General features: G+C 41.3%; 1 protein-coding gene across 4 annotated transcripts in view; it reads left to right on the forward strand.

Annotated features, from left to right (window-relative positions):
* Positions 1-15,876, forward strand: part of HECW2 (HECT, C2 and WW domain containing E3 ubiquitin protein ligase 2) — a 271,624-nt gene that overhangs the window by 63,946 nt on the left and 191,802 nt on the right. For all 4 annotated transcript variants that reach the window (XM_060780832.2, XM_067470757.1, XM_060780840.2 and 1 more), the window contains exon 2: positions 7,330-7,663. In XM_060780832.2, coding sequence (XP_060636815.2) covers positions 7,372-7,663 — 292 coding nt within the window. In that variant the 5' untranslated portion in view covers positions 7,330-7,371. The remainder of the gene's footprint in view (positions 1-7,329; positions 7,664-15,876) is intronic.

Consider the following 15,876-nt stretch of genomic DNA (forward strand, 5'->3'; position numbering starts at 1 on the left):
CTCTTGTCTGTTGGAGCTAGGTGTGAATGTTTCAACTGACCACCTTGATTAGCATTTGATGGCCTGGCAGTTTTTTGGTGTGGCTTGTTAGTGCCTGGGGGAATCTATTGTTGAGATTCCCCCAGGCATGAACAGATTGTTTGATTATGATGCAGTCATTAGCAAGGAAACAAACCAGGATAATGTTTTGATTTTGTTTGGGCACAGACCAGAACACAAACCATGCTTCCTCACATTAAATATAGCTTCCTGTGTCGTCTAATCTGGGAAACTACAGGTATGAAGGCATGGTAATTTGAAGGTTGCTTAATTTTATAGTTGGTTCTGTAGCTCTTGAGTGTAGTTCCTCAGTGCAGACAAAGTGGAAAACTGTACAGTGGAACCTCTACTTAAGAGTATCCCAACTTAAGAGCAGCACTTGACCGTGTTTCACTTTGACATACGAGCGGTGTTTTGAGTGAAGAGCTAGCTAGAGAGTACTAGTGCCTCGTGCTCTTGTCCACTTTGGGAGATTGCTGTTTGCTTTGTTCTTGTCCCCTTTGCAGAACTTTGGGTTAGTTGCTTTTGTGTGTTTTTTATTCCTGATATGTTTGGCTTCATGAAAAGAGAAGGAGGGAGAGAGAGGAAGGGAGGCTGGAATGAATCCAGGATGAAGAAAATGATGCTTTTGCTTCACTTTGTGCTTTCTTGCCACAACTTTGTGCTTCTCCCATTTTAAAGTTAATCTTTCCTTTTTTATTGTTCTATGTGAATGTGCACTTATACATTATTTATTTAAAAGTACATTTTTTAAATTTAAAAACACATACCAAAAAAAATGGGGGAAGGGGGGATTGGGAAGCCAGAACAGATTAATAGCATTTCAATGGAAAAACTAGCTGTCAGATAAGAGCAGTATGAGTTAAGAACTCGGTTACACGACAAATCAAACTCTTAACTCAAGGCATTACTGTAGTTATAAGATCACCTCAACAAGGCCATTGTGTTATGGCAACAGGAAGAATGGGAACTAACATAAAAGACGTTGAGATATTTCCTAGTGTTTGAAGAGTTTAACTGTTTGCATTGAAATAAACTGTGTTTTCATTTTCCAGTACAAATGTTCACTGTTTTAGGAACCTATTGTCCTCTAGATTCAAATTCTTGTTCATGAACTCATTAGCTAGCTGTAAGCTAATCATTACACTTCAGCCACATTTCTACTTCTACACAGTCTGATATTCATGTAACAAATGTACACAATTTCAATAGTCCAAAGTTTCGATTTGGGGGCACCTGTGTAAGCTGCACCCCCTTCTCTGTACTATGTTACTTTCCTTCTGAGAACCGATGCGGGCTCTGACATTTGCTGGGGAGGCCCTCCTCTTGGTCTCACCTCCATCTCAAACACAGTTGGTGGGGACAAGAGAGAGGGCCTTCTCGGTGGTTGCCCCCTGGCTTTGGAATGACCTCCTGAGAGAGGTTGGACTAGCCACTCTCCAAGCCTTCCACACACAATTGACATGGCTGTTTAGACAAGCCTATGACCATGTTTAGAAACTCCTCATGAACATATTTGAGGACCTATTTATTTATTTATTTATTTACTTTACTTGTATACCGCAGTTTCTCAGCCTAACAGGCGACTCAACGCGGTTTACAACAAAGGTACAACAGTCAACAATATACAATTTAAAACCATAAAAGCATAATACACAATCTTGACACAACAATAACAACCCAATGCATCTCATGACTAAAATCGTGATCCAGTTTTGTCGTCCATATTACCATTCCTGTAATCATCACATTCATTGCACCGATTAACCAAATGCCTGTTCGAACATCCAGGTTTTTAATCTTCTTCGGAACACCATCAGCGAGCAGGCTGATCTTACCTCCATGGGAAGGGCGTTCCATAGCCGAGGGGCCACCACAGAAAAGACCTAGAGATTATTTCACCATACACTTTATGAGTGATATTGATTTCAGTTTTTTTATATCTGCAGTTATTTTTGCATTTTATTGATCTCAATCAGGGTGGGTTATGTTTATGTTGGTTGTTATTGCTTTTGTGTTACTGTCATTTAACTTTTTGTATTGTGTGTGTCTGCACCTTTGAGTGCTTTGTGTGCCGCCCCGGATCCCTCTGGGAGATGGTGGCAAAGTATAAATAAAGAAGAAGAAGAAGATGATGATTACTGTTCCACTGAAAAAAATAGGGTTTGCTGCTATCTGTAGTTTAACGTATCCACTCAAAGACCAGGAACATATCCCTTATTTATCTGGATATGATCCTGGTTTCCCTAATGTCCAAATCCATCTCTTAAAATTGGGATTCAAGCCCTGGTCTCCCAGTGTCCTCTTCCATCACTCAAATCATGACAACATCCCGGTTCTCTGTGGCTCAATATGCTGTCGTTCTAAATTTTAAAACCAATGGGTTGTTTTTCCCCCCAAACCTCCGTTTATTTGGCAAATGGAGTGGAATAAAGAGAATGATGCAGACGGCAAGCCACAGACACCATGGTGAGCGTCTTGAGTGCTCACTATATTTTAAACAGTGTTTACGTAATTTTCTACCCAGTACCTTTGGGACTGATTTTTTGAATAACCATTGGTGTACAGTTGCCTTATTTCCATTATCAGCTATTACTTATAATTTGAGTATTAAAACGTGGGCTAATTTGTAGAAGTGCTTTTTGAGGATCTTTTCCCAACCTGAAGCCCTTTAGATTTCAATGCAGTTGGTCTGCATTCTGAAACCGGATTATAAGGCAGTGAAGATCCAGCCTAAGTATATGTGTATGTGTATCTGTAACACTGAGCTGAGATCAGTGCTATTTGTATAACATAAGCATGTTCAGGACCAGATCAATAAAATATGCAGAATGTTGAATAAATAATGTTAGAAGAACCCACGCACCCTAATTTGCAAAAAACGATAGACTGATTCACTCATCTGTGATCCAAATTGCCTCTTCTTGTTGGTGAAATAATTGTAATTGGTGGTGTTTTCTGGTAGGTTGGTGATGTTGTGTTGGTTCTTTATTCTGAACTACCCCAACAGTCAAAAATATATATACTGAAATGTAAATTAATCACAGAAAATATATGCAGGCATGTGTTCTTATCAATCCTCCAATATGGATGTTAATGTATATCCCCACTTTTGCACTACTGGTTCCTCTAGAAATCTCTAGGTTCTTCAGCATGACAAAGTACATCTACACTGTTGTAGTGTTGTAGTCCGGCAAGCATCAGAGGATTTTTCTGAATGTTCAGAGGATGAGTTGGCCAGGGATGATAGGTTTCAAAGTGAAGACTCTGAATTGCAGCCAGACGAGGCTGATGTTTTGAATTCTTCAGCTCGTTCTTAGGCAACAAGGGAAAATGAAAGCACTAGTCCCCTTGAGAAAAAGCCTTGGGAACATGAGGAGTTTTCAAGGGAGAATAGATTAGACCTGAGAATGCAGGGTGTGAAAAGCCGAAAACAGATTTCCTCAGAGGCTTCGAGATAAAACCCAAAGATCCAGATGTGTGAGGCATGATGTCATGAGTGGTTTGGAGGGCTTAAATTAAGTGGCTTGCTTGCAGGCCTTTTAGAGGAGGCAATGTTGCTAAAGGAGATTGATCTCCTGTTTATGATCTCAAGTTCATGTAGTGTCAAAATTCCTGATTCATGTTCCTGTTTAAGTCTGTTTCATTGGAGATTTTAGTTCCTGTTTTCATGTCCATGGATATACCTTTGGATTAATGCTGCGTTTTTAGATCCTTTAGCTTGGTGTTCTGTCTGACATTTGTGTTATTAAACTCTGGTGTGATGTATTGTCGAAGGCTTTCATGGCCGGAATCACTGGGTTGTTGTAAGTTTTTCCGGGTTATATGGCCATGTTCTAGATGCATTTTCTCCTGACGTTTCACCTACATCTATGGCAAGCATTCTCAGAGGTAGTGATATATATATATATAAACCCATTTTCCTACTTCCAACAGACCTCGCTACCTCTGAGGATGCTTGCCATAGATGCAGGCGAAACGTCAGGAGAAAATGCCTCTAGAACATGGCCATATAACCCGGAAAAACCTACAACAACCCTCTGGTGTGATGTTGGATGAAAAGATATTCCATGGCGAAAGTACAACATTCAGGCTCTAATTCTAGTAATCTAAGAGAACATGGTTCTGCTCATTTGGATATTACAACTTTTAGTCGTATTATAGGTATAGAATGCAAGATAACATTGAGGATTTGAGTGTAAAAAAAGAATGATTGATAGAGTAGCACTTTACTGCTACTCCAAAACATATGATGCTGTTTGGATGCCAGCACATAATTTTATCTTGATATGCTTTGTTGAGAAGTTAAGGAACTGGAAAGTTTTTCAAAGAGTTCTTCTTTCGGTCGGTTGAATATGAGAATTATGTATTCGTGCCTGATTTGCAAGCATCTGAAGTCTTTTCCTTCTTTTAGGTAAAGCTTGACCTATTTTCCTGCATAAAATAAGCACATACTAACCAAACTAAAAGGAAATGCTGTAGCACAGGGATGGCTGACTAACTTTTGTTCACGCACCATCTGATACTTCAGACTCTGGACTGGTTCAAGCATCATGAAAAACCATGCTTTGTCATTATGGGAATAAGATGCAGTTTCCCTGGTGGCTTCATGTGCATTTTCCTTTAGTGTGGCTATGAGAAGGTTCGAAGATTTTGCTTCCTTTTTATCCGAAGTGGCAGAGTGCTGCTTCTGAACCTTGAACCGTGGCTCATCTTTGCTGTGGAACAGTTGGGATTTGCAATCAATTTGATTCACACAAATTATAGTTAAGACTAATTATAGGTTTTTGGGTTCAACATAAGCAATAAAATAAAAAACAGGAAGGAATATTTTCCAATACCTTCTCAAAACTGTGGTGGATGAGGAGAGAGAGTGATGCAGAAAATGTGAGCCTGAGCAAGAGGGCAGTGTATCACAGTAAACAGTGATGTCTAAAGAGATAATTTTATTTCCTCTCCCATCAGCACCCAGAAAATAGTCAATTATAATGTGTGTATCATGAGAAATTTATACTCTGTGCCCACATTTTCTGGTTTTGTTCTTTTTTCCGGGAGTGGCAACTACTATTACACAGTGAAATACAGTATTTCCTCTTTTCTGACAATGTGAGAGTGACCACCCTGACTTTCTGTTCAAATGATACCATCTAATCTTCCACTTTATTGTCCAGCCAATCTAATTATATCAGAATTTTTGAGGAACAGCATAGTGTTTTTTCTGGCGAAAGTTTAGAGATTACAAAAGGTACAAACCTTGTGAAAGATTAGATACTTTGCTCCAATTAGTGAAATAATAGCTCATAAAAATCCTTTATTGCTGGGTAGACACATTTTCTTTCTTACTTCAGTAAGATTTGCAGTCCAACTAGAAATCACGGAGAAGTTTGAGAGCATCATTCCAGCTAATCAAAATGTCCTGAGTCCTGTTCATACAACAGACAGCTTCCGGGTTGCGAATAAGATTGATTCATTTATCATTTATCATGTCTGGCATCACGAGATGCAGAGCCAACCTTAAGAAATGGGGCTACAAAGTGGAATCCATGACATGCAAGTGTAGAGAAGAGCAAACTACAGACTACCTGCTGCAATGCAACCTGAGCCCTGTTACATGCACAATGGAGGACCTCCTTGCGGCAACACCAGAGGCACTCCAAGTGGCCAGCTACTGGTCAAAGCACATTTAATCAACTACCAAGCTTTCAAACTTTGTGTTCTGTTTGTTTGTGTGTTTGTTAAAAAATGCAATACAACTGTTTGGTTTGCTCCTGACACGATAAAAAAAATTATCATGTCAGAAGCAATGTGAGAATACAGCTATAATGTGTAAAAAAACCCCACAAAGTTAAAAACTTGGCATTATTCTAGATTTCCTTTGACCAGAAGCTGGCCACTTAGAGTGTCTCTGGTGTTGCTGTGAGAAGATCCTCCATTGTGCATATGGAAGGGCTCAGAGTGCATTGTAGTGAGTGGTCTGTGGTTTGCTCTTCTCCACACTCACATGTTGTGGACTCCACTTTGTAGCCCCTTTTCTTAAGATTGGCTCTGCATCTCGTGGTGCCAGAGTGCATCATGTTCAGCACCTTCCAAGTTGCCTAGTCTTCTGTATGCCCAGGAGGGAGTTTCTCATCTGGTCTCAGTCACTGATTGGGGTTCCAGGTTTCTACCTGCCACTTTTGGACTCTTGCTTGTTGAGGTGTTCCTGTGAATGTCTCTGTAGATCTTAGGAAGCTGTTTCTTCATTTAAGTCATTGGCATGCTGGCTGATATCCGAACAGAGGATGAGTCAGAGCCTTGGTCCTTTCATTACTGGCTGCTACTTCCCAGAGGATATCAGGTAATGCAATACCGGCTAAACAGTATAATTTCTCCAGCGGTGTTGGTCGTAGACATCCTGTGATAATGTGACATGTCCCATTAAAAGCCACATCCACAGTTTTAATGTGGTGAGATGTAGTCCACACTGAGCATGCATACTCAGGAGAGTAGCAAAGCAGAGTTGCAACCTGCAGTATGTGAATAAGATAAATTCTGTAGGTTTGTTCTTAAGTTGAATTTGTGTGTAAATTGGACCATGTCCATTTTTAAAGTGTAATTTCAGTCAAACAATATAAAGAGTTGAGATTTGGATGGCATAGGGAAGGGTTGACACCCCTGTAATGTTTACTTTGTTGTCTGTTCCCCTGTTCACCTCACTTTCCCTGTGACAATTGGATTTTGAGAATTGTAGCTTGTTGTGTAAACAAAGATTGTTGATAAAGCTTCAGTGGAGACACCTTTTCCCTCATGATCACTCTTACAGGGGTAAATTTCCCTTCTGAGGGGTAGATTTCCTCTCGTTTCTTGTGGTCTCACCCCTCTTTGTAACTAGGAGTCATATGTAAGTCGGATGTCTGTAACTCAGGAATTACCTGTACTCAGAAACAGTGAAAGGATTCTACTTTAACTGCCATAGATGCGTCTTAGGAAATCCTGGGCTTGGGAGTCAAGAGACTGGGCATAGTGTACTTCTTCAAATTGGCATCTTAACAGCATTTAGGAACAACAGAATATTGCTTTTGATTGCTTGACCCTTCTCAGGTGAATAAGTTGACTGTCTCCAGACACGCAAGCAGTACTTACTTCTGACAAATAGATTTTGCAGTCATTGTGTGAAGCTTTCTGTATTTGAAGATGACACTCTATCTCCAAGGCCTTTTCTGTCCAAAACTGTTTATGTCTTCAAATCATGTTATGCATCTTTGCAAATATGAGGGACAGTAACAATACTGCTTGCCTTTTGTTCTGTAGAGATCTTTTGAGTGAGGAGTCTTCCTCGCAAGCAAGACCAAGATGACAAGCTCGGCCCGGGAACATCTCCTTTTCGTGAGACGGCGTCATCCTCAGCTACGCTACACTTTGAGCCCAGAGAACCTTCAGAGCTTGGCTTCCCAGGGCACGGTGCCGGAGAACATGAACTTGCAGCGTGCCAACAGTGACACTGATCTGGTGACCTCTGACAGTCGCTCCAGTTTGACTGCAAGCATGTATGAGTACACACTTGGACAGCCTCAGAACCTCATCATTTTCTGGGATATTAAAGAAGAAGTGGATCCCACAGACTGGATCGGGCTTTATCACATTGGTAAGCAACAACTCTCAAGCCCTTTCTGTAGCCCAGTGGTTCCCAACCTTTGGTCCTCCAGGTGTTTTTGGACTTTAGCTCCCGCAATTCCTAACAGCTGATAAGATGGCTGGGATTTCTGGGAGTTGTAGTCCAAAACACCTGGAGGACCAAAGGTTGGGAACCACTGCTGTAGAGCTACTAGTTGTCTTCTCTCTTCAACTAATGCTTGTTGTTAACAATTAGAACTGTTTATGTAAAAGATTTCTGAGGGTCATGTTCCCTATTGCTTCATACATGAAAACAATAATGAAAACATAATTTTCCACTTAGTAAGGCCTGGGTCTGCCTTTCCCTGATACCTATGGTGTGTTCTTCATTACAGACTGCATTCAAAGGCTTTAAATATTGATGATTGCAGAAATAGGTCAGAAGTTCAGAGAGGTCGCTCATTTCTGTTTTCGTTTTATGCAAATTATGATGTACAACTGTAGCTTTCTTACCTTTTAATTTGAAACATTTGTGGAATATATTATCCTGTTTCAGAAACTCTAGCCATATGGTAATCTTCTAACATCGGAGTTCACTTTTCTTCGTGTTACCTTAAATTGAATAAAAAAGGACCATACTAATGGTGTAATAAGCTCAACTAATCATTAGAATGATGCATTTGGAGCAGACTCTGCTTTTGCCCCACCTATCCACAATGTCTAGCCGGTTGTATTGATGCCATGGACAGCCTTTTGTTGCATCTCGTGGTGGTTCCTGAAGCTGACAGTTGTTGACTCATATTGTTGAGCTTACCTTATCTGTGCCATGTGACTGCCATGCCAAGAGGCCATGTGTCGAATGCACTTGCTTGTTGTATACTCTTTAACTATCCCAGGACACTCTTGGTTCATTCTCTAACAACTGCTTGCTCAAGTGTATTTGATGGAAGTTATTTCTAAGTAGATCAATGGGGGATACAAGGTTAAATGTTAAATGGGACTTATTACTTGGTAAGTGAATTTCAAATGGCCAAGCAAACCCTGTATACTTGTATAACTCAAAATATCTGTGTGGGATGAAGGTATTTACTGATGAGAATTCACAGGCTACAGGAGGGCTCTTAAGTCTTTTTCTATCTGACCTCCAGTTGTTATTAGATTGCCAGTCCCAGCAGCTCTAGCATATATAGCCTGTGATGAGGAATGCTGGGAGTTTATTTATTTATTTATTTATTATTTGCATTTATTGACCGCCCCTCTCAGCCCGAGGGCGACTCGGGGCGGTGAACAGCAACAAAAAAGACAGTGTACAATAAATCAAGACAATACAAACCAGACAATACAAACATAACATATACTTATACTAAAAATCCGCTTCGTCCAGTCCTGGGGTCATAGCCAAAAATCATAGTCCTAGTCCATTCCAGTGTCGTTCCAAGATACACTCAGTTGAAGGCCTGCTCGAAGAGCCATGTTTTCAGGCCCCTACGAAAGGCCATCAAGGAGGGCGCCTGTCTAACTTCAACAGGGAGGGCGTTCCACAGCCGGAGGGCCACCACCGAGAAGGCCCGCTCTCTCGTCCCCGCCAGACGTGCCTGTGAGGCAGGCGGGACCGAGAGAAGGGCCTCCCCAGATGATCTCAAGGCCCTCGTGGGCTCATAGGCCGAGATGCGGTCTGCAAGGTATTTTGGGCCGGAACCGTTTAGGGCTTTGTAGGATAACACCAGCACCTTAAATTGGGCCCGGTAGCGAATCGGCAGCCAGTGGAGCTGGGACAGCAGGGGCGTTGTATGCTCTCTGCGTCCTGCTCCGGTTAACAACATGGCTGCCGCGCGTTGGACTAGCTGAAGCTTCCGGGCCGTCTTCAAGGGCAGCCCCACGTAGAGAGCGTTGCAGTAGTCGAGGCGGGATGTGACCAAAGCGTGTACCACCGTGGCCAAGTCAGACTTCCCAAGATACGGGCGCAGCTGGCGCACGAGCCGAAGCTGTGCAAATGCTCCCCTGGTCACCGCTGAAACCTGAGGCTCCAGGCTCAGCGATGAGTCCAGGGTCACTCCCAAGCTGCGAACCTGCGCCTTCAAGGGGAGTGCGACCCCGTCCAGCACAGGCTGTAACCCTATACCCTGTTCGGCCTTGCGACTGACCAGGAGTACCTCTGTCTTGTCTGGATTTAGTTTCAGTTTGTTCGCCCTCATCCAGACCATTACAGCGGCCAGGCACCGGTTCAGGACTTCGACGGCCTCCTTAGTAGCAGGTGGGAAGGAGTGACAGAGTTGGACATCATCTGCGTACAGGTGACACCGCACCCCGAAACTCCGGATGATCTCACCCAGCGGCTTCATGTAGATGTTAAACAGCAAGGGGGACAAGATGGAACCCTGAGGAACGCCACAGAGTTGTAGCCTGACAACATCTGAAGGCAAAACTATACAAGTCTAAGGCCATGTCTACACTCGTTGGCAAACCCAGAGCCAGTCTGAAGTAGAAATGATCTGGACTACCTTTGGAGGTGATATGTCGGACTTCAGTTTGCACTGGCCCAAGATCTGGATAGAAAGAATGTGCATGAGTTAATGAGACAAATAATTGGAAACATTTGGAGGAAAACATGGGCTTGCAACTTCTTGATATCATTTGCTGGCCTTTCATTTTTAAAGAATTGGTTTGACTTCCAGCCTTGTGATGCCCTTTGCATCCTTGTTTTGTTCTGTTTTTCTAATTTCCGCAAGTGGCATATATTACGTGCCTCTTGCCAAGTTACATAGAAGAGAAGTTTCTGGCTTGGTGCCAGCCTAATGCTGCAGTTCAGATGTAATTTTATTCTCCCGACAGTGGAGAGCTGTTTGACAGAGATGCCGTTGGACAAAGGGAGAAAAAATGTTTACTTCCTAGCTTACAGAAATAGAAGAGGAGGGGGGAGAAAAAAACATGAGAGTTTTTGTTTTGATCTTAAAAACAAAACAAAACACTATTGTTTAAATTTTGTGGCACAAAGGAAGACCAATTGCTTCTTTGCCTACGAGATATGTGTAATTATCCATTACTATCATATTTGGTGAGGAAATTGTACATCTTGGGGAAAATCAAGGCATTCTGTCACGAAAGGCACCTGTCATTGGTAGATTCCTTTCTGGCTTCGGTAACATTGTTAGGAGTCGCAGTGGCGAATTGGGTTAAACCCTTGTGCTGGCTGAACTTCTGACCTGAAGGTTGGCGGTTTGAATCCGTAAGATGGAGTGAGCTCCTGCCTGTTGGCTCCAGCTTCCTATACAGGGACATGAGGGAAGCCTCCTTCAGGATGATAAAACATCCAGGCATCCCCTGGGCAAGGTCCTTGCAGACGGCAAATTCTCTGACACCAGAAGCGACTTGCAGTTTCTCAAGTTGCTTCTGACACGATAAAAAAGTAACATTGTTGAAATGTATTTTAAAAGATGACAAGACAGATTTCTCTCTCATTTCCTCTTTTCGGTCTTCCTCCAGGCATTTATCTTGGTTGATAGGGTTTGATGCAGAGTATAATTTACATACAGCTCTTCAGACTTTTCATCAAAGAGAAGCATTCTATTATTTGACAGAAATAGGCAAAAAGCGAATAGTTTAACCTTCCCGGCAACAATACAAAATAGAGTGCCGTATTGTCTATCTCATATTTGCCCAGTCAACTGAGATAGAGTTTATTTCGTCCAGTTAGAACAGACATGGGCAAACTTCGCTCCTCCAGATGTTTTGGACTTCAACTCCCACAATTCCTAACAGCTGGTAGGCTGTTAGGAATTGTGGGAGTTGAAATCCAAAACACCCGAAGGGCCGAAGTTTGCCCATGTCTGAGTTATAAGGTTGTTTTTTTAGACATTATGACTTGCTGTTTGGTTAAAGCATCTGTGGTAGGTTATTAATATGTTTGAATGGCCATTATTTCCTTTATGTGAGCAACTCAGCTCAACATGAGATCATTCACGGTGTTTTATTGGTAAACTGAGCATGTTAATTGAGAATTGTTCTTAATTTGTGTTGGGCACAATGTGGAAAGCTGTTAACAGGTGTGTACATGTTCTGCAGTAACAGTGTAAGCTCCAACACAGGACTGTAAACAAGAAAACGGATTCAAATAATGTTCACAAACTACCTTGTAAGGTTTTGAAGGGGAGAAAAATGTATGGACCATACACATAATACTATGGAGAGACTTCCAAAAGAACGGTGCAAAGATTGGCAGTAAGGCTACTAACTGGAGCCAGCTATAGGGAGCACACAGTGCCCCTATTAAAGCAGCTCCATTGGCTGCTGATAAGTTTCCAGTCCCAATTAAAAGTGCAGGTTATTACCTATAAAGCCCTAAATGGTTTGGGTGCTGTCTATCTTTATGACTGCATCCCTCCCCGTGAACAGGTGTGGGCTCTAAGATCTGCTGGGGAGGCCCTCCTCTCAGTCCCGCCACTGTCACAAGCACAGTTGGTGGGGACGAGGGAGAGGGCCTTCTTGGTGGTGGCCCCCCAGATTTGGAATTGGAACACCCTCCCCAGGGAGATTAGACAGGCCCCCACATTCTCCTCCTTTCATAGGGATTTGAAGATGTGATTTTCAAATAAGCCTTTGAGAATGCTTAGTTTTTAGTTGTTCTATGCAGTAGTCACACATCCTTGCACTTTATCCTATTCCCTCTCTCCATTGTTGCAGCATGCACTTATTCCATTCCTATTGTTTACAGCTTGGTCATGTTTACAGCAGCTTACTGCCACTGGGATGACCTCAGTTTTATTGAGTTTGAGTTGATTGTGTATGCATATGTGTTTTATTTTGTTGTATTTTATATTATGCTTCATTTTTATGTTTGTTTTTAGGCACTTCAGGGAGATGGTAGCAGTATATAAGAATAAAGTTATTATTATTATTATTATTATTATTATTATTATGTTATTACTCTAAATACTGTATGTAGGACTTCCATGTATTTTTATTTTTGTAAGGTAGATTTGATATCATCATGTGTGCATATTATGCAATGGAACCTCAACTTCAGAGCATCCCAATTTAAGAGCATTTTGGCTTAATATTTATGCTCAGCCTGATATATGAGCAGCATTTTCAGTCAAGACCTAGTGTCAGAGGGAGTGCTAGTGCTTTAAGGGAGCAGCCTCTGTGCCTCGTGCTCTTGTCCACTTTGGGAGATTGCTGTCCAGTTTTTTCTCTTGTACTTTGCTCTTGTCCACTTTGAGGAACTTTGGGTTAGTTGATTTTGTGTAGTTTTTATTACTGGTACATTTGGCTTCCTTGCCACAGCTTTGCGCTTCTACACCAGAGGTCAAACTTTTTAAATAGAGGGCCAGGCCACAGTCCCTCAAACTGTTGGAGGGCCGGATTATAATTTGGAAAAAAACATGAATGAATTCACATGGCACATATCTTATTTGTAGTGCAAAAAACCCCCAACACTTTAAAACAATGCAATAATTAAAATGAAGAACAATTTTAACAATTATAAACTTATTGGCATTTCAATGGAAAGTGTGGGCCTGCTTTTGGCTGATGAGATGGGATTCTTGTTGTTGTGGTGTGCTTTCAAGTCGTTTCAGACTTAGGTTGACCCTGAGCGAGGGCCGGGTAAATGACCTTGGAGGGCTGTATCTGGCCCTCGGGCCTCAGTTTGAGGACCCCTGTTCTACACAATGCTTGGGGGAACGGCGGGTGTCAAGATAAGTGGGCTGTAACTGATTAATAGCATTTTGGTGCATTTCAATGGGAAAATTCACTTTTAGATAAGAACTATATGACTTAAAACCTCAGTCACAGAATAAATTAAACTCTTAACTCAATGCATCACTGTAATACTCATTATAGTATTACCTAGTGTACCTTTAAAAAACAAAAAAACATTATTTGGATTTCAAGCTATTTTAGCTAATTACAATTTTTTCAGAAGATTATAAGAGGCAATCGTATAATTTGACACCTTCCACAAATTTACCAAGTTTCCTTATGAACTTGTCAGCCCATTCTTTCTTAATGAGCAGGAAATCAGGAACTAACTCAAAGTTCAGCAATATATCTTGTCAGAAGTCATTCTAATCTTTCAGAATTTCAGACACAAGAGCATTCTCAATCCTGGCAAAAGCATAAGGAATTCCTGGGAAACAGCCAAATTTCTGTACCATTGGGACCTTTGAAGGCAGAGAAATGCCCTTCTAGAAGCACTAACCTTTCACTGACGAAACCAAGTCATTTCTATTTATAACTCGACATTAATTGGTGTTGGATATTGCCTATGGGTTGGATCCAGCTTTTTCCCTGCCAGCAGGAAATATTCTCACAATTAAGATGAACTCACAGTTTTCCAACTGTGGGAAAGTCTGGGTGACAGGGTGTTTCTGTTTTTCCTTCACTGCCCCCTTGGCCACCACTTTTGTAGAATTGGTTTTGAGAGGAGAAAACAGGAATGTATAACAAATGTCAGGTTGCAGTTGGTAGGGACAATGGTTTCCTTGATCAGTGTTGACTTGAGTATTGATTTTAGATAGCTAGTGCACACATCATCTGTGCCATTCTTTCCAGAATTTAAACTATTCTTCTGTGCCTCTAGTCCTTCTTGCCCTCTTTGTTTTGAAGTTATACCCAAACTAGTATGTGTGGTGTGTTTGTTCTTCCATTTGCAGGAATACCAGAAGTCGCTCTAGATCTGGAAGCTCCTTAAGCTTCCATATAATGCAGTTTGAACTGCATTGAACTGGATTGTATGACTCTACACTGCCATATAATCCAGTTCAATCTGCATTATAGTGACAGCGTAGATGGAGCCTGTGTCAGCCAGTTTAATTTTGCAAGGTGCTTCCTTCCTGTATCTGTTCCCACACTTGTACAAGATGAAGAGTCTAGAAAAGTTCCTCTTTTGGGCCACAAAATCCTGAAAACTCCAGCTAAGATGGCATTGAAATTGCCACCCAAAAAGGGAAAGTAAAAACGTTTACAGGTTCTTGGCAACTGTATGCAGTTTGATGGTTTTCAGCTCATCCCTTTCTAAGGGTGGATCTTGTTTAAGTCGGAGCAGGATCAAGTGTGTGTGTTAAAGAAAATCTTTTGATGTTAATTATTATGTGCAGCTGGTAATGTAGGTCAGCCAGTATGTTTGGGCCACACCTGATGGGGTATAACTGTATGGATTTTAGAATACAGTTTGGAGGAGAAGTAATATGCTGCTCTGAAGGAGATGCAATATGCTGTAATGTTGCTATGCTCTAACAGTGATGCTCTTTGCTATGATGGAATAGCTATTTACTCAAGGTTTATGTTTTGTTCTCTCATTTTAATGAAGATGAAGAAACCTTATTCTGTGTTACTTACAAGGACTATGTAAGTTTGTTGCACTGTTTGATTTTGTATGCAACACTGCAAGTATATGTTTTGCCTCTGCTGATAAGAGTAAAGTTTTTCTGTTCCTTTTTTTCTCTTGCCTGTGTGTCTATTGCATTGGACCTGGCTAAAATCTGCTTCTGTGCAACAGATCTTCACTGCCCTACATCCCAAATTATCTGCTTTGAACTGGATTATATGAGTTTCCACTGCCAGATAATCTGGGATCAGATCCTGGAATGTAAAGCAGTGTAGAATGAACCTTAGATTATAGTGAAGTTATTGATTTCTGTTTGCCAAGAGGTGTGCGGTTGAATCACTCAATCATATTTCACAGTTGGCTAAGGATAACATTCTCTTTTCCTGTTCATTTCCCAATTCTTCCAACTGCAACCATATTATTCCAGGGCTTCCCATCGGATTCTACTTTTCTCTTTGACATGCTCTATGTATTCAGTGAATTGCTTCAAATGGAGGAAAAGTGTTTCATCTGAAGGCTAACATCCACTCCAGATACCATGGTTTGTCACGAAAGCTCCTAAACCTTTGGGCTTGGAGTAAAATTAGCTTGATAGTAGTTATGGTGGACATAACTACCATTATTATCAAAAAATAGAGAAAAGAAAGAGTGGACTCTGTGTGGTTTTTAGTAAAATGCAGATGTGATTTTTTCCTACTCTTCCGTCACAGACACACTGCAAATCTGAGTTATATGCAGAGTTTAGCAAAGTTATTTTTTGGACTAGTACTTGGGAATTCAGAGAGTTGTAGTCTAAAAAGGATCTTTCCCAAGCTCTCAATATACACCCTCTTTCCCCCTTCATGAACATATCTGGCATCAATCATATAACCTATTTTCGCAATGTGTAATGTGTGTTGTGGTTTGTTGCTATTTTT

The sequence above is a fragment of the Anolis sagrei genome, chromosome 1 (assembly GCF_037176765.1).
Source record: "Anolis sagrei isolate rAnoSag1 chromosome 1, rAnoSag1.mat, whole genome shotgun sequence".
In the NCBI taxonomy this organism is placed as follows: Eukaryota; Metazoa; Chordata; class Lepidosauria; order Squamata; family Dactyloidae; genus Anolis; species Anolis sagrei.